At 37.6% G+C, this 19,785-nt stretch overlaps 1 protein-coding gene across 3 annotated transcripts in view; it reads right to left on the bottom strand.

Moving 5' to 3' along the window:
* The window catches only part of STARD9 (StAR related lipid transfer domain containing 9), a 99,236-nt gene that overhangs the window by 26,336 nt on the left and 53,115 nt on the right, over positions 1–19,785 (bottom strand). For 2 of the 3 annotated variants that reach the window (XM_051621032.1, XM_051621034.1), the window contains exons 12-22: positions 19,553–19,753; positions 19,045–19,142; positions 17,497–17,574; positions 16,929–17,003; positions 16,034–16,213; positions 11,834–11,885; positions 10,804–10,941; positions 9,826–9,908; positions 8,704–8,807; positions 6,461–6,508; positions 249–439 (exon numbers count right to left, since the gene is read on the bottom strand). In XM_051621032.1, the coding sequence (XP_051476992.1) occupies positions 249–439; positions 6,461–6,508; positions 8,704–8,807; positions 9,826–9,908; positions 10,804–10,941; positions 11,834–11,885; positions 16,034–16,213; positions 16,929–17,003; positions 17,497–17,574; positions 19,045–19,142; positions 19,553–19,753 (1,248 nt within the window). The remainder of the gene's footprint in view (positions 1–248; positions 440–6,460; positions 6,509–8,703; positions 8,808–9,825; positions 9,909–10,803; positions 10,942–11,833; positions 11,886–16,033; positions 16,214–16,928; positions 17,004–17,496; positions 17,575–19,044; positions 19,143–19,552; positions 19,754–19,785) is intronic. The other variant, XM_051621033.1, reaches the window with a different exon arrangement.

Below are 19,785 nucleotides of genomic sequence, written 5' to 3'. Positions count from 1 at the left end.
TGGGAGGCAAGAGGCTCAGTGCCACAGGGGAGCACCATGCTGGTGCTTGCCCTCCCAGAAGTGACCAGCAGAGCTAATTAAAAAGGCCCTTTAGTCCTGTTAATCAAAGCTTAATAACTGTTCCTATGGGAAAGGCCATTATAAGAGAAAACTAGTAATAAGCCACCCACATATCAAGCATAACTAGGACAAAAAAAATCAAGAGGATGAAAGAATGCAGTAAGGGAAAGGAAGAGGCAGGTACCCACTTTCTTGGATCTGCTGGTTGATTAGTGCTTGGTCATTTTCTAGCTCCCGCTCTGCTTTGATCTGTCCTCTCAGGATCTGCTGCTTTAAATCCTCAACATAGAGCTGCTGCCGTTGAATCTGTTTTCTGTGGAAAGCTTCCTGGTCTCTCAGTTTCTGCTTGTACTCTTCATGCACAGCATCTATTTCTCTGCTGTTAGAAATGTTGACAGTTAATTTAAACCAGAAACAAATGCCAAACACTTGTAATAAAACAAGTCATCCTTCTCAAGAAAGAAACCATTTAAGATACCATTTTGTTCAATATGACATTATGACAAAAGCCCCTGCTGGTCAATAGCTGTGTGTATGCACGTCACAGCAGGGTACAATCCTGCTTCATAAATGCCAGCAAACATGAAAGCTTTTGTGGCGAAGCAGAAAATTCCATCATTGGAAAGATAATAGCAAGAAGAATTTAAAAAATATCATCACTTTTCATTTTGCTGTTTAAAAGTTTTATAACCACTACATAGGCTATTTGTCATCTAGGGTCTTCAAAGTGCTTTACAGAAATTACATTCTTCTCTGTTTGCAGATTAAAAAATCTCCAACCTAGAAAGAGTTACAGGCATTGTTGAGATTACACTGATTGTCTCTGGCAGTACCAAAGAAAGAACTTGAGCACTCAATTCTCTGTTGGATGCAACAACTATATTAGGTTACTGCTTCTGTGTATGGAGCAGAATTGTGATCAGAAAGTGACTAAACTGTGAAAAACTGTCTTACAGGCCCCTCCAAGATGTTTGGTTCCTGACTGTGGGGTCAAAATTTTACATGCATACACAGACACGGAGTAAGAATCAAAATAGTATCTATTCTTAGTACAATTCATGATAATATTAAAAATACGTTAACACTCTGAAAGGAATATATATTCTACCTGTCCACACATTATAATCAGAAACTCTTTAATATTAAAGTTCTATTATATATAAAGGTGATATATGATCTTTGCCTGTTGTTTGGTTTCTAAACAACACATTATTATATGTAACCTCAGAAAACTAAATATATAAGTTTTGAAAAAAAAAAAGTAAATATCTTTTACTAATAAAGTAAATTATGTATGTATTATACCGATCCATTTATTATACTTCTGAAAAGAGCAAAGGTATCAAAACTCTAAAGAGTCCCTTAATGTCAAAAGAAAACAGAAGTATAATTTCAAAGGGAATACTTTGGAAACAATGTTGCTTGTAAAATCATTACCAGTAACAGGTCACCTGTGTCAAAAGAGCATTTGGCTTTTGCTATATAGGAATTAATTTGACATCTCTACTTAGAACTGCAAGCATGTGTTCAAAGTAACCATTTCTACAGCAACAACTTTGATTCTGTGAGCTAGATTAGCAGACAGAACAGAGGAAACAATCAAGCAACCAAAATCTGCAAATCTTCTGGAAATCTTTACATGGAACATGCATTTCACTTTCTTACAAAGCAGTGGGAAGGCCTCATTACACAAACGCCTGAAGATTCTAAACAGTTTACAATATTACCACGGCTCTTTTGCTCACCTAAGGAAAACAGAATTCAGTTTGTTTTTAATGTTAATGTAAATGCTGGTGAGAATAACTGAAAAGGAACACCTTTCATTTGACTGTCTGGCATGGTGCAAACAGTCAGAGTACACGCTTTGCTACTGTCACCTGCTAAATGGTTTATGTCTGTTTGGGACCCACAGGAGCAAATTATGAGAATAGGCAGCTCCAAGATCTATTTGTCCTTGGCTTGACTACAAAGATGCCAACAATCTGTGATTTGCAATTTTTTCCTCTCAGATAAACGTTAATTGATCCCCAGGAGATAGGAGTGGGATGCTTCGTTTCTCATTCAGCTGAAGTAGGTTTGAATTGACATTTCACTGCAGCACTGAAACACTCATATGGCCATTGCAAATCTCCAGCTGCTCAGGTATTTGTAATGCCACCAACTACTGGGGGACAATCTCAGAGCTTAAAGCTAGACTGGTTAACTAAAGGAGAATTACTTTTTGAACCTAGTATTAAATCTGAAGGACCTTGTTGAGGAAAAGCTCCCATGGTTTGATGATAACCCCGAGAGAGGCTTTCCCTTAATGCAGCCTCCAGATTATCTCCCATATTTTCCAAGGGAAATGTAATGGAGCAGCCACTGAGTGCTGATCTGAGACAAAACCTCTCTGATTTTGGAGCAGTTATAACACCTCTGTGCTTTCACGTACTTAGGCTGCAAGGTCTTCAGGGTAAGAATTGTCTCTGGATGCCTTTGCACTAAACATAACAGAGCCCTGATGTCACCTGAAGCCCCTTCTTGCTGATATGTTAAAACTAATAAACCTTAATAGCAATCATAAATGGAAAGTCTCTGTGCATTCTCTGATGATGCAGTAGTTCTAAACTGTTTTGCTAACAGACATATAAAAGCTCTGATTCCTGTGGTGGTATGAAAGGTAAAAAATGTCAGTCTAAATTTGTTACTGAGCAACTGCATGACCTGGGGCAAGTCACTTAGAGACACATGTGAAAGAAGCAAAGTACATTCATCCAAGAGGAGTAATGAAGATCCATTAATACTATCAAATATCAGAAAGTCAAGTATTAGAAGAGCTAAATTTTAATAATTTATCATTAGTAGCCCCATTCTGTATGAGATTGAGCAAACTAAGTAAATCATTGCCAATAAGGATGAAAAGCAGATCATGATAGTAAAAAAGCAAAGATTTCTTGTTCTACAACTGTTTACTAAAACTATATAAAATAAATTTCCACTTACAAAACACTTCATATTCTTCCTAACCAAGGCTTTTAGCTCTCAGCCACCCTTTCCATAAAATCTACCTATCAGGGTTCAAACTATTTACAAACTGAAACCCAGAACAGAAATTAAACAACTCAGTGTTGCATTTCAATTCAAAGACCTCACAATGCTTGCAGAGGTGTTTAGGGAACAACTGTTTACAGCTGGGAGAGACTCACAAGCTCTTCCCATACTTTCCAACACTGAAAGCAACCACCTCATCCATAAAGTATCAGAGAATGAGCAATGCACACGGAAGTGTGTTGTTTGCTGTTCTCAGCAGCATTAGTGTATTCCCACATACGTGCAGTGATGGCTTTTTGCTGAACTAACATGAAACTCTAAGATCCTTTCCAACAGGCACATGTGTTTGCACACAGAGCAGAACACAACGCAGGCCAAACTGATGTGATTAATCACAGCTCTAGGCTCCAACTACACCCCAAAAAGGCAGAGTGCAGAGCATACCCATACTTCACTTTAAACCTTTGAAAACCAAACACAGCACAGCAACCATTACAGTATTAATACTGCTTTTGTTCTGATGATGCAACTACTTGGCACAATTCTCTCTCCCTGAGGTTTAAGTTTTTGTAATAAAATACTGTTGCTGAAGGTATATGTATGATTTCTAGTACATCCTTTCTCCTAATTTTTAATAGTACAAAACAAAAACCAGGGAGGGCAGTAAAGACAATTCTGAATACAGAGATTGAACACTAAACACCTATTTATGAAGTTGCTTCTTAAAAATGGTTTTCTCAAGTGGAACAAAAAGATAATGACAATCCATGGAGGGCCACTTACATAATACAGGTATGCCAGAAAGTGTTTTTCCTGTGGCCGTGAGAGTGTGAGAGCAAAATGACTGGCTGATTTGAGATACAAATCTGTCTCTCACAGAAACTGCTGAAACCTGGCCCATGAAGTAGGAATGCTCCCTTTCTACCTTCAAACATGCTATGTCACAGCAACACAACCTTGCTGGTTTGTGGAAATAACAGAGAAACTAAACAGAAAAATGAGGTGACAAGGGCCCAGAAAAAAACCAACAGATTCACAAAAACTTCATAGCTAAATCACCTAATAGACAATGTAAAGAACAATCAGTTTGTATAATAGATATTTGAATGGTTAAACTAGAAACAAATAATATAACCTCAGTACAGAGGACAAACAGCTTCATTTCTGTAGGTATCAAGATATACAGAAAATCTTGGTTTCACAGGACAGGCATACAGCACATTAAAAAAAAAGCTGCATAGAATTTCATAAAAGCATGCAGATTTTTAAGTATACTAAAATGCAGCAAGAAGTGTCAGCAGTTCACCCTCCTCCAAGTAAAGCCTTTAAAAACATCTAGTAAAATTACAACAACAGGACACCAACCTTAAAATAAAGATAATCACAGATTGCTAAGAAAATTTTCATATTATACCAATGCTGCTGGATTGGTTTTCCATCTCAGTTTTCTCTTCACAAAGTTTGCATGATGCATGCTAAATCCACATTACCATCTGTAAATCCACATTTTTTTCCAGCCTGTTTTGTCGTCAGCTGTCTGGGATCCTATTGTGCAATTCTCCTCCCCTCTTCCCCAAACACTTCTACTGCTGATGCAGAGGCTGGCGGCTGCTACAGCATAATGCAGCTTTCAGTAACTATGGCAGCAATAGCTCTGTCGTGAGGCTGGATGCCTTCTGCAATAAAACCTTAAGGCTCAAATGGAGAAACTCAAGTGAAAATGACCACTGTTGCTAAAAGCTGAAATTTTCCAATTTTCCCAAAGAAAACATCGGCCAAGTTAGCATCCCCATTTTTCCATCTGTTCAAGTCCTATTTTTCTTTTACAAATTATGTTTTCCAGGGGAAGAAGAGTTAATAATAAAGCAGTAAAAAAAAAAAAAAGATGTTGGAAAGGCATTTTGCAACCTTGCAAATCTCAGCACTGAGAGCAATCACAAGTCAGGGTTACAAGCCTATCCACTGATACACATCCACTCCTGTGCTCCATCCTCCCCCCCTCCACCCGTTTCCAACCCAGGCCCCTTCCCACAGGGCCTCAGAGCATCACGCAGCAGCAGGCACCAAGCAGCTGCACAGAGCAGAGAGCACAGAGGCCCACACCTCTCCCTTCTCTTCCTTAAAGGGCAGAATGGGGAAGGAGATACAAAGACCTTGTACTATCGCCTCCCCCAGCCTCCCGAAGCAGTGCCACTCGCACAATTCAAAGCCAAAGCTGGGGGGCAGGGGGCAAAGGGAGAGCCAGAAACCAGTCCAAAGGGCCAGCAAAGTAAGAAACCTTTAGATATAAGGGACCTTTAGAGATGTATACACAGAGTAATCCCTTTCACGGAAGTTACCATCAGGTGAATATCATCTGGATTTCTGATTAGCTGATTTGCTTACAGAAAATCCACATCTGTGCTTTTTTTCGTCATGTGGGGTTTTTTTAGCCTCTCCATGCAAAACATCTTTTGGTTTGTTGTTTTTTTTCTTTGCCTAAGCCCCCATAACAACAGTAAGGCAAAGACTTATTTCAGGATACCCTTTTAACACACTTCTAAACCAGACCTTTTCTGAGTAGGGTGTACAAGCAAGCAGCTAAGTAAGCGTACGATGAATTACATCCCTTTTCAGGGAAAGTCTCAGGCCTAAAGTTTTATTATTTGGGTGGAATGATAGAAATTTTTCACTTTCATTTCTCAAAATATTTTGAGAATTAGATGTTGAACTGGTAATTCAACCAATGAAAAGCAAATGAGAAAAATGTCATCATACTGACAGCATGGGAGATAAGACTGTAAGTAATCACTACCATAACATATATGTTCATATGTTCAAAACAAAAAATTCAAAAGAAATCAAAGGATCATCAGATTCTGATTAAAGAACACACAAACCTATGGAAACTCAATAATTTCTGAATTATTTTTGTGTGCAGCTACTCTGCTGTTTTGCATGTTCTAGGTTAGGACTTATTTATCCATAAAGCCATTTTTTTTCTCACTAGAAGAGAACTCAGTTTGGCCAAGGAATTTTCAATATATTAATCAGTATTCTCAGCACCTACCACTGACATAAAATTTAATGTATTTTGGAGTTCTTATGTATTGTAAATTAGTAGCAGTCTCAGCATAAACCCCACTCTTAAAATACTGGTTATACACGCAGTAAAGGTGCAAACGATTTACACCAGATTGAGTATGAAGAAGGCACACAGTTGCCCATAATTCAGCTACATGTACAGATTCCTGTTTCAATATGAAAAAATCAAATTAGAGCTTGAAGCATAGTTTGCACTTCTTCTCGATAAAATCAGTGTAGACAGGAGACAGACAAAGCTAGAGGGGCCAAAAGCTTCAGCACCATGCAAGCATATTAATAGTCTTACCTTAGTTCAGCAGAACTTTTTTTTTCTTTACAGTTGCTACATTTTTGACTGTGAAAATAAAAACAGAAAATCATAAAGATGTTAAAAAATGAGGCAAGAAAACTTCACTGAACCTATTATACATGAGATGTTATTGTAATTTTCAGTGGAGGAAGACTCTAAATGCAGATTGCTAGCAGCTGGGAAAGCATTGAGAGCTATCGAGGGAGAGGGGGGAGAGGGAGACACACACACACAGCTTGCCCTATTCTTATCTCATCCTCTAAGCGCCTCTTTTTCATAGAGACAAGACCCTGCACTAGGTGAACTTTTTATTGATGAGCAAATGAGCACTCCCTGTACTCCGCTTACGCCTGTATTACTCTTTGTAAAGTATCTCAGACACCTTTTAGTACATGACACTGACTTTTCATCAGGAAATGGGACATTTGAAGGGCCACATGTATCTTGTTTTGTTCCCATATGACAGATCTTAGGCTAGATGTCTTAATCATAAGCCCCTCCACGTGCAAAACTACTTCTCTGAACAGAAACACAGGCTTCCTGGTTACTGTAAAGGAAGGCTGAGTGGATCAATCCAGTTTACCTTTGCCAAAAAACTATTGAAGATGAAAAAAAGACCAATGGACTATGTAAGGTGAAAGACAACTAATATTAGATGTAGTTCATAGTTTATTCCTGTGGGAGATGGACATTCATAAAAATCAAGTGAAGGCAATACCATAATGCTTTTCATTTTCACTGAAGTAAGCATTTGAAGCATGCTAGGTAAGTATGAGGGTAATGTTAAGCAATATAATATGCATAGTCCTGTCAAAATGATTTTTAAAAAATCATTAAAAAAATCGATCAACACAAAAAAATCTGCTATCTAAATGTGGCCTGAAAAAAAAAAATAATCTAAATGTTCTTCAGTTTTGTCAGGTCAAAAAGGGTAAAACCAAGAGCAATTCTGTCCTAAACTATTGACAATGTTTTGGGATTTCTGCAGGTTTTTCTAGCACCATCAACAAGTTTCTGTGACAAAGCTCCCCCTCTGATGCTTATGTCCATGTGAAGAGCAACTTGGCATCTGCTTTTGAAGGTCATTAGAAAAATCCTTATTTTTGAATCCTTTGTAATTTTTACAAATAAAGTAACAGCAGTGATGTGTAAAATTTATCTCAATAAAGAAATAAAATTAAATACCATTTTGTATGGAGAGGTATCACTGCAGCGAATGAAAAGCAAACGCAGAGATTAGATACATGAAAGAGAACACACAGAAAGACTACCCAAGGTGGAAAGCAAGCCATTTGACTAGAAGTATGGAGAGATGTTCAAAACAGGCATAACATTTTATGCTCATAAAAACAAGATGAGATGCTTCTTCTAGAAAGAGATAAAAGATTCCCAGCATGTTACCACACCAAAAACACTCTAGCAAGAAGCAGAACTACCAACAGATATGAATGAAAAGATGGCTGTTTCTTGCCTTTAACAGGTCAATTGAATGTGCCAGGCTGAGAGGAATTAAAAAAGAGAAAGAACCCAATTACATTTAATTCTGTGATATTCCATTCTCAATGTTATGAACTGAAACATAGGGCATATCTTAATTACTTTTTCTGAAACATATTAATCACTGCCTTCCTCTCCCTTTCAGAAAGGCTGTGCCATTAAAAAGCATACACGAGTATGAACAGCTCTTCAACAGTTCAGAAGCAGTTTATGCCTTATTTACTGCTCAGTTTAAAAAATAATAATAATTAAAAAAAAATATCAAAATGGCTTTCTGAGATGAAAGGCTCAGTGAGGACCTGAACTAAAGGGACTTTATGAACAAACCAAATTTCTGATTTCCACAACAACGTAGCAGGGAAACTGAATTAGCAATAATTACCTTGGCTAAATCATAGCTAGAAAAGTCCATTCTGTGTACTGAAGTAAGAAAGTTGTAAAAAGTATAGATTAGCTCATAAATAAGAGCAGCTACAACGCAGATGTGCAAGTTAATTGAATTAAGACTGTCTGGCAGTTTCATTTGAGGCATTTTCTTGATTGTGCATCAATATTCATCATGCATCAATAAATACTTTTCACGTTTGTTGCTTGGATATCATAACACTGTGTATTAGTCAGCTGGCATATGCTTTTTCTCAGACTATTTTATTTTACCATTTGAAAACATGATGGGACCTACTCCATACACAACTTAGTTTTGTCTGAAGAAAGAGTTTATTTGTTTGCTTTTTGTAACTTACTTGTCAAGAGAAGAAAGGATATCGTGAGGAGAATGGGTGCAACTTCCATCCAAGTTGAGCCAGTCCAAAGCTCCACAATTCAGAATGGGTGGGATTTCACTGATCTACACAGCATAAGAGGAAATAAAAACATCACAACAACCTAGAAACTTCCAAGTTATCATTAATGCTGCTGTTGCTGATGACTGTGTGCACTGCTGCCTAATACCTTCCATGTGAGTTTATAATCTCACAGTTCTGCTTAGTATTTGATAATTTGCAAAATTGCTAACTATTTCTTACTGAGTACATCTCTCCTTGTAGCTCTGTTTTAATGTACTGCATGTTCCATTAGTAAATAAATTAAGAACGAAAACAAATGGAAGTTAAGCTCCTTATCTCAACTACAGAAGTGAGAACAAAAGGACAGCTGAGTGGAAAGTACAGAACATTACTGTATGAAAACCCATTTTAAATGGATTGTCAGTATCAGTTGCTAATATGGTTATGTGCTAAACCAGAAAAATTACATTATTTAAGTTTGTTTTGTGGGTGTTTTTTTTGTTTTGTTATATATGCCAGTCATTTTAAGAATTGCCTACTTTTTTAAGCATTATTGAACTAGCTGACCAAATAATAGCTTGCAGTAATTAGCTCCCGTGATTAACATACCAACTAATACTTTCTCTCTTTGTGATGTATGTAACAATTAAGTGTTTTTAGAGTCAAGCACTTAATCCCATAATTTTACCATTTCTTCTAGTATAGGTTGTTTGGGACAGTGAAATGTCAGAGAAAGAAGATAATTTAGAAAATTAGCAAATTTGAAAAAAATTTTAACTGGTCTTTTCAGTGCAGCATTCTGCCTTTCTGTGTCAATTCTACTGTGGTCATGACCAAAAATAGGAAACCCTAAATTATTCAAGGGATCTGCATCATCTTCTGCTAAGCATATCTGAAAGAAAAGCTATGTCCTCCCACAAAAGGTTTAGTCTCATTACAGACCATTAGATGGAGTAAATTAAGCAAGTGAACACAAAGATGAGGAGAAATATTTTCTATATTAGGCTTGCTTTTAAGAGGAAAAATAATTAGGAAAATCAATGCAGAATTAAGAGAGACAAACACAGTTTTTAAACTTACTGATCTTCTTTGCCTTAAGAGAGCAGCTTCTGCTGGGTGATTGAATCTAAACTTATGAGACTTGCCAAGAACAACAAGGGCTCCTGTGAATAAAAATTAATTAGAAAGCTACAATCCCTAGAATGTCAGCATTATCTTAACTCCAGTACACAGACTAAAGCATATACAAACTACTACAAAATAGTATGTTAAAAAAACCTGTTGTGAGCAACAGCTTTCTGACTGTCACAGAGCAGAAAGCTATTATAAAATTTGCCACTATGGAACAGCAGAGTTATCATTCTGAAATGACAGCATCCAAGCAAACTAATCTTGGAGAGCTCTGCAAACACAACATAACAGTATATTCTTAGTTCATATTGAAGACTAGCATGACTTCATACCAAAAAATGTAACCAACCCACTGCTGTAAACTTGTTTTTATACAATCTTTTTAACAATCCAGATCTCTGCAAGTTCCTGGAAAGTGGACTGATTGTTGGGGTTTTATTTTAACTTATTTTAAACCACCTGAAAGTATGGGAGTCTGATCCATTTCATGTGAGCTCATTCACCATAGCCCATGACTCAGGGGCTACTACCCTCCACCTAAACACACTGTGAAAGTTGAAGGTTATTTCAGCCACGTTATATAGTTGCCCAGAACTCCCACCAGTGGTCACCTGGCTTGAGGCCAGTCTCCACCCCTTTCCACTGCAGTGCCTCTGACTACAGGCCTTCCCTTTTCAGAGGGCTGCAGACCATTGCAGCCAAAAGGGGTCTTAATATTGTCACCTATGTCTTCATTTTACTTTCTGTGGAGTACTTAATTTATCTGTCACAGTCTGGAAGCTCTAGGCATGGATCAAATCTTGTGGTTCAAGGCAGCAGACTGTGAGATGTATTTCTTAGACCTGCAAGAGCTCCCTAAATCCTTGTCTGTAAACTCCAGAGTTAAGTTGATTATAATGCAATGTTCACTGCCCAAGCAAGCCTCACCTTGTGACAAACGACACGATCCAGTGACTTCACATCCATTCACTGTGCAGTGTGCACCCTGAACGGGTCGCAGTGTCACAATCCCGCAGTTGTTCTCTATCATACAGTGATCCCGCTCAATCCCTCGTCCCTGCAAAACTACAGCCCACAGATGTGTTTTATCTCACCTGTTGAAGGGGTTAAGGTTGCCCTATTTTCCTCCACCACACACTGTTTAATGCTATGACTGCATCCTTCCTACCTCAGAGAACTGTGTCATGTGCAGAACAAGGAGACTGAGTCTTCTTTGATTGCTAAGTACCCAGTCACAGAAAAAACTTGATTGAAAATAGTGAGATTGCTCTTTTAAAGTATTTCCGGTTCCAGAAAATTATACATTACTTTCTGATTTATGAGCTGATGTGCAATTTTTTCTATTATGCTAAATTCCCTTATTACTATTATGGCATTTATTGTTTATATTTTACTAACCTACTGGCAGAAAATAATCAAACCGAACCAAACTTAGCAGAACTAACCACAGCTGAGCTTTCATAAAGTTTCTAATTTCAGTTTAAAGTTTCAACTGTCTATCATAATTTGTAGCTCTTGAAATTGACTGTTAAAATTAAGAGCAGAAATGAAATAAAATAGAATATTTTCTGAATCATTAGGATTTTATGTCTAAAATACTCTGCCTAAGTAGAGTTGAAAAGCATTTTCAATGTCTCATGATCACTTGTGCCACTAGTTTAGCATAGAACATACCAAGATTTGGATGTTGGATTAAGATATTTTTAAACTCCAGCACAGCATTTCACAAGTGGGAAGAAAATTCTGAAGATATCTCAATTACATCAAAAGCATTGACTGTCTGATCTCTTCAGCAAAACTGAAAAATAACTGAAATAAAAAATTATTCTCTTCTCCTTACCTTCTCTAAAGAAAGCTGACAAACAGAAATATTACCCAGCTTCTACACACGACAAATGTAAACCTCTTGGTTTGACCTGATCATATAATAAAATAATTTGTAGTATCATTCTCTTACCAATATCTTGATCTTGGTCTGAATCAGTTCTTCCAATTTTGGTTGTTCCTTCCTAAAAAAAGAAAAGAATTAACTTAGAAGCCAGTTACCAGGAGTGAAATATACTTAATATTTACCAAAGCTTTGGAACAGAATCTTAGCAGATACCTGAAATAAAACATCTATGGAAGACTGTTTTGTTTAGAGCAAACACTGTTTACTACTTCCTAATACTTCAGCCTGCTGCCCCCCATAGTGATGCAATTAATTCTTATCCTGCAGCTGTCATCTTCTCTTATTAGTCCAGTAGATCCAGTAACACTCAGTGGATGATTTTTGAACTTTGTTTGAAACTAATATTTTGAGTATGAATGTTGTGATGCTTTGAAATAAAAGAGTCATCTAATCAATACTATGAGTTAAAAAAAACCCACAACCAAAAAAGCAATGAATTTATCACCTGTTCAGTATGTTCCATCACTAGTTCTATGTTTTTCCTTAGGAAAACAAAGCAAGATCCCTTCCCAGCTCTGAACAGACACTATGTTTAATTATTGTAGACTGATTAGTGAATGTGCTCTAAAATTACTTTAAGTGGAAAATCTTTCAGCCATATTAAAATTAATTATGGTCATTAAAATACTTGATTTTTGTTTTCTAATTACAGTAAATTGAAAATGCATTCTCTTCCAAACATATAATAACCTAGAAAGATGAAGCAAGAAGTAGTAATCAGAAGCCTGAAGACTAAGAAAATGGAAGTTATGCATTACTGTAAAATTGTGTGCTTTTTGGTAATTACAGATAAATCACAGTGGGTTTGTGCATTGGAGTGAAAGGAAATTACTATCATTTGGTTCCTCAGCTGTTTCAACCAACTAACAGAGCCTTCTGCTACAAGCCCTGCTGAGACTCCCTTGCTGGAGACAGAAAGGGACAACTGCCTACCACCATCTGTCCACCTCAACCACCTCTCCGTTGGGACAGCTCCATGTGTAAGCAGATGAGGCACGGTGCTGTGCAGGTCCTCCCTGACCTGCCACTCCTCCCAGCCATGGAGCATCACACCACCAGTGGTCCCTCTGCGTGGTGAGCTCCACAAAGCCCTCGAGCCCCAGCAGGGGCTCTTTGTGGCACCGCAGGGAGCCCTGAGTGCCTGGCAGCAAGTGGTCTGCCATGGGAGGCAGAGGAGGGGACCACCAGCAAACTTGTTCCTGCCCTGCCTGCAGTACACGTTACGTGAAGGGGAGGAAGAGGCATGCAGGCAAGGGGACAGCCTGCCATTTTGTCACACAAGCCTTGCTTTTCGAAATACAAAAATTAACATTTTAGCCAGCATAGATGTGGCCAGCTAAACATGCAGGCCAGACAGAAGGTGGGTGGGGAGAACCAGAGCAGAGTTTTGCTTGGGAAGCCCAGGAGAAGGCAGCTTCCCACTGCAGTGAGGACTGGTGCAGCACTGTGCACCATCTGACAATCCATGTAGTTGTCCCAGTGGAGAGCTGGTGGTGTAGAAGCATCTGGCAGACAGCTGGCAGCAGACAGTTGTCCCAGGCCCTGATGGAGAGGCTGAAAGTTGGATGGTGCCCAGTGCCCCTGCTCTGTACTAATTATCAAGTTACACATCAGCTTAATGTTCAGCAGACTCACCTACCAAATATCCACCAGGCTTGGCCACAACTTGTAGAAAACTTATGATCCATATGGTCCTTGACTAATCTCACATAATAAAACGAGTTAGCAACATGTATTTTATGTAAAGAGAAGTAAACCAACTCCTAGAAGACCTCTTTGTTACTTATCTTCTTGATTAAGCAAAGAAATAGTTCTTGTAATTCCAAAAGAAACCTTTTTCTAATGTGCTGAAATAACTCTCTGGTAATACAATTTAATTCAGAAAAGTATATTACAGCAGTATTGGCTCATGAAATTCACAATAGTGTCCCAGTTAGTGAACTTCCGTGGGAGTTTAAGCACAACAAGAAATTGCAGCTGAGAGCAATGGTACAGATATGATACATGCAAACTAACACAATTTAAAGAAGAAAATAAAACAAAACCAGCCATAACCCAGGACCCTGCTGATTTAATTTTTTCAAGTGTTGTTACTGAGCTAATAATTTAAGTATTTATATTCTTTTCTAATTTAATATTGAGTATTCTACCTGAAAAAGTGAAAGACACATAATTCAGATGAAATAATTGCACAACTTCACCGTAACATATTGAGTGCTTTTACATTGCTACCCTCTTCTGGCAGTGTTTCCTAACTACAGGTAGAATTCCCAAGGTGCATTATGGAACCATAAAGAGTGAAATTGCTTTTCCCCTTCAGTGTTGAGGACACTCCAACTTTCAAAAAAGTTTGTGAAATACACCTGTTTCTAAAATAATATAAACAAATTCCATATTTTTAAGCTACAAAAAAAATGTTCAGTTAAATTATAGGGAAAACATATTTTTTTACAATGAAAGCCAGAAAAAAAAAATAACAGAACCTAAGAAAGAAAGTTTCTTTAAGCATAGGTACAGCATTGATTAGTACAATTAATACTATGGAATATCAAGAGACTAAGAGTAACACAACTTCTATTCTACATGATGTGAAAACTGCTGCTGCCATGTCCTCTCTCTACAAGTACAATCTAAAGAGCTGTTATACGTTGAAGCCCTAATATGTAAGAAAACACTAGTGTTTTACCTTCTTGATGTTCAGATGAAATTAATAGACACCAGAGTCTAAAAGATGCAAAGCACAAAAGAAAAAAAGAAAAGGCAGCATCTAGGAGCAAAGAAAGAGGGGACAAGGATGTTAGTGTGACAGATAGGCACTAATGACATCAGAAAGTGGCCCTTCAGACTAGGTTTCTCTGTTAAAATTAATATATTTAAATTAATTTAGGTGTTGCAAAAATTAGTGTGTTAAAATATTTGCTGTTTCCAAAATGGCACATAATGAAAAAACATTTAAGTAGTAACAATTAATTTTTAATAAATATTTAATGTTAATACAGCATTGAGTAGTTCAAGTTGCATATTGATCAGCACTGAACATTATTACTTGGTCACTAATTATTATCTGGCACAATTTATTTGTGCTGGCATGAGAAAAATTAAGGTTTCTCTTTCAACATGATAAAGATCAGCACAATTTCTGTTTCAAATATTTGTTGCAGCTTTTTAGCAGGGCAAAAAACAAAACAAAACACAAAAATGCCCAAACAAACAAAACAAAAACAAACCACCAACAAAAAAAAACTGTGTCCCTAAACTGTATTAAGTAGCACAAAACCTAGATTTGGATTAAGATAATTTATTAGTAGACAGATACATATTTTTCAACCATATTCAACATCTTTTTTTGCTAATGAGTGCAACTCTGTAGAGATGCCCATCCACTATTCTTTTTATGTCAACATTTTAGTAGTTTCCATTCATTTAAACAACTTTAAAATGTTAAGGCCTGGCTTAGCACTGGCTTATTAAAAAAAAAAAAAAATCCCTATAACTATTTGGCCTAACCATATACATCATAAGCCACAACATCAAGTAATATACATGCTATATTGTGGAAGTTTCTTAGGGAACACCTTACCTTAAATGAGCAGCTAAAGAGCAAACCAGTATCTATGGGACCAGGATTTCTACCTGATCCTGGAAAATAGCCACTCAATTGGAATCACAGGTAACTAACATTCAAGATACACACCTGGGATCTAATTGACTGGCCTGCTAGGGCTGAAAGTGCAATATATAGAAGTCATTGCCAAAGTGAGCTTGTGCTTGTTAAAGCTTACTTTTATCTTTGATCTACATGTATACAAGTATTCCAGTCTCAAGGATACAAGTACCAAATAAAATCTGGACCAGTACATCTGGTATACTTTAAGCACCATCCCTTACATTTACATACACACTCCTGTCCTTATGCTTTGTGGACAAACCACTAATGCTTAATTTGAGTATTTTGCTTTGTTTATGATATGTTATCAAATAGTTTCCACATGTATTCATAGGAGGTGAACTTATTATTCTATATATTCATTCTTCTCCTCTTCTATTTCATATATCCTTCTCTGCTTTTTTCCCCTGTTATCTGTGCCTTGTGGGCTGTGGCCTTTACTTTTTGATAGCTGTTGTAATGCCACCTTAACCACTTTCCATTTCCAAAGAAAACAAGTGCTTTGAAATTCAAGTGAAAAATAAGCGAACATATCTCACCCTGAGATGATATAGCACCACTCCTGTGCTGAGGATATCATCATCCATGGCCATTAGATGAGGTAAATTAGAATCTATTGTTACTCCAGCTTTTTCTTTGTTGATGTCCACACTGTATTCTTCCATGATGGCCTTCCTGTCTGTCCACTTACTTGTCCAGTCTTTGGTCAATTGCTCAATCTTAAAGAATAGGAGAGGTAAATTTTTCACTTGCTAAACAGTTTAACTTTTCTCATACATAAAGTTCTTCAGAAAGAACAGCATTTTTTTCCAGTTACTGGATGCAAAATTCTTTCATCAGTTGCAATGCAGGTGTATTTCTAACTGCAGAACACTTCTGTGGTAACAAAAAAATCAAGTAAAAGCTGTACTACCATTAGGGTAAAGCACTAAAGTAGGTTTAATCTCTTGAAGAACCATTCCCAAAATGTCAGAAAGATACATGAACATGTTAACTAGTAATTTTGCCTCTCTTTAAGCAAAACTTAAAATCAAGATCTGCAAAACTGTTCCAGGTCATCAGTGATCAAATCTTCTTAGTAATGTGGTGACTGCACAATAATTTCCTTTGAATAAATTGGAGCCATTTAATCTTAGAAGAGAGAGGCTCTGAATAATGAATTAATGTGATATATTGAGACAACTTTCAAACAAGGAGTAGATCATACAGATTTAGGACTGCACAATGGACAGCATCCCATTAAGGACACAAGATCTTCATCAGAAATTGGTAGAGAGATCCCAACATGTATTAAGGATGGCAGTTTCCCATTTATTCAGAGCAAGTGGGAGAGGATTAGGACAAAAACACTCTCACTGTGGAACTATGGCAATGCTATCCCCCTTGGCCCAATGAAACAAGAGAGAGTTACAGCATCAGATAGATCATACACACCTTCATTTCATTCTGAAGAACCAGCTCAGTCAGATTTCCATCCCTGTCATCACTCCAAGAAGGGCTGGAATTCCTCTGTACAAACAACAGCCACCAATATCTACATGTTAGTTTCCTCATTTGCAACTGGCAGGCATGTTCTTTCACTCTCCAGGATTTCAAAGAGATGAACTCAGGAGAAGGAAAGACAAAATACAGACATGATGGTAGGGAAATTACATAAATTATTAATGTATTTTACTGTTGTGGTGCTTCCATATCCCTATAAATAAAATATTTATATTTTGTGGTATTTCAGGACAACAAAACCATCCTGACTCCATGAAATACAGTCAAGAAATCCTTTCTAATCATTACACACGTACTTATACTTCAGGATTATCAATATAATGCCAGAAAAAGGAGAAATTACAGAAATGCAGTTAACTTTATAATCATCATTAAATCACTGAGAGACCAGTTTAATTTCCTTCCAGTTACAATAAGCATGGAAAGATAAGACAAAAGTGAGCTACTGTAGCTACCTAAAGCACCATTAAAGCTCCAGTTAGGAAGTGTTCCTACATACCAGTTCAAAGCTCATCAGCATAGTTTTCAACCTGTCAATTTCTTCTCGCAGTTCTCTGATCAGTTTTACATTTGCATCCTGAAACATGAAGATGTTGGAAAATAGATGTTGGAAAAAAATATTATTTAAAAAAATCTCACTAAAGAAATCACTGCGGAGCTGTTCCAAGAGCCAGGGAGGAGAGGTGAGCAGGTACACTCACAGCAGTACTCCTTGGTCCACTCTGCCAGACCCCTGGGATGTACTGCCTAGGGGCAGGTGGTTCCCATCTTTGATAGGTTCTCTTCTCTTTGTTCCATCTCTTTTCTGAATCCAGACCTGTCACAGTATTTGTTCCCATCATGACAATAGCTGGGTACATCACTACTTTTATGGATTTACTGTCAAAATAGTCCACTCAAGTCAGAAAAATGCTGTTATTTCTGCCATGCAGAGGAGAAAATCAGGCTAGAGAAGACTAAGTCAGAACATCACCAACCATAGTATTAAAACCCTTTGCAGATGAAACACAAAGCATCTCCTGCCTGCATGTGTGCAGGCAATTATCTCACTTTCAGAGTTAGCCTTTTTACTAAGGTAGTTTCTGGAAATAAGCTTTTTGCAGACAGTTCAGGGAAATTCTGGAGTCAAGAGTCAAGTTTCTCTGGGCTGCCAGTGACACTTTGGTCAGTTTGCAGTGAAGGGAAGAAGGCAGCTAGCTGAAGGGATGGAGTCAAGGGTCTATGGGCCGTGCAAGAGAGCAATGAGCACGTGAGCTGGGAGGCTGAGAGGCTGTATGTAACAAGAGGCTAACCAGGGAGAAGTGTGCTTACTTGCCTGTGGCCCGTCACAGTGTTGAGAACTTCTGCTGCCAAAACTAAACACACAATTACTGCCACCAGTGATGTCTAAAAACCAGTTATAGGCACTGGTCCCAAATTAAACTTGGGAAACCTTGGATTAGAAAGGTTTCCTTCTGCCCAATATTTAAAAGAGTATTGTTAGGAAAGCAAATAAATGAAGTACATCTCAAAGATTCTATTCTTTTATCTACAAATAAAATCTTGATACACTCAGGAAAAATCACAAAAGAACACTACTAAAACTGCAAAGTCAACTGCTCAAAGAAATTAGGAAATGCTGGAATCAAGACTTTGGTGTTTTGTTTTGAAACCTTAATTCAGTCCCCTTAGATGGATACACTGTGATTCAGTCCTTAAATTATGTGATCACTGTTGGGTGGCAGCCTCACCCAGAATGCCAGGTGAAGAATGCTCAGTTAAAGAGCACTAATGCAACAGTCATATATTTGTAGCATCTGCAACCATGGATCTTGATTATTATGTGTTTGAATTTTGTTAAGAAGACTGGGGATAAAGGTGGAAAATTAGGAAAAAGCACACATTGAAGGTCTTCTTTAAGCATCTGGACTAGCAATGAACAAGAATGGTTTCTATTCAGCTCTCATGAACATGGGAAAAACAGGTATGAATTTTATTCAGAGCACATATACTGAATAAAGTTTAAGTAATACATAGAACAAAAAGGAACAAGAATTCAAGGCCTCACCTCATTCACTCTGGGCTTGTTAATAATATTTTTGGCATTTGAAGCATATCTCAAGGTACTCATGGTCTCATTGTAGCTGGAGCTGGCAGGAGAGATAGCTACAGACAGAAAACAAATAGAAAAGAAACACCGTTTTAAAAAATAATCACAGTTTAGCAAATCACTTTTCAAAAAGATTGATTTTTTTCAGTCTTGCTTCTTTAAAAAACTAAACCAAAAATATCCTCAGGGCTGTTTAATGAAGTTCACAGAGAACATCTTCTCAATATTGTATTTATAACTGAAGAAATCACTTCAAATCAAAGCTAAGACCTTGGAAAAACTCTTCAGCTTAACTTCATGCACAATCAGCATGGCTTTTAATTTCCTTCAGTATCCTGTCATGTATCTATGAAAATCTTTACAAGGACAGAGTCTAGGTGACAGCTGTAATCTCACTGCACTAGGGAAGTATTCTGCAGGGGTTATGTGGCACAAAGTGCTAACAAAGAATAGAAACCAGACTCACTGGCAATCATAATGGTTTTGGAGTTGCCCCCCAGACTGTCCTTCAGAAGCCAGGTGAGGATGGAGTCACGGTATGGGATGTAAGCTGGTCGCCTGGTCCCGCTGATGCTGCCGGTGGAAGGAGCATCCGCATGGTTGCTCTCCCCTTCACTTGTTATGGTGTTTATGCTCTGGCAGCTGCTGAACATCTGCGAATTTTGTGCTGAAGGAGACATACCATGATGCTTAGGAAAG

Source organism: Apus apus, chromosome 5 (genome assembly GCF_020740795.1).
Source record: "Apus apus isolate bApuApu2 chromosome 5, bApuApu2.pri.cur, whole genome shotgun sequence".
NCBI classification, from domain to species: Eukaryota; Metazoa; Chordata; class Aves; order Apodiformes; family Apodidae; genus Apus; species Apus apus.
The sequence above is the reverse complement of the archived record's forward strand: the minus strand, read 5'-3'. Positions and strand labels throughout refer to the sequence as shown.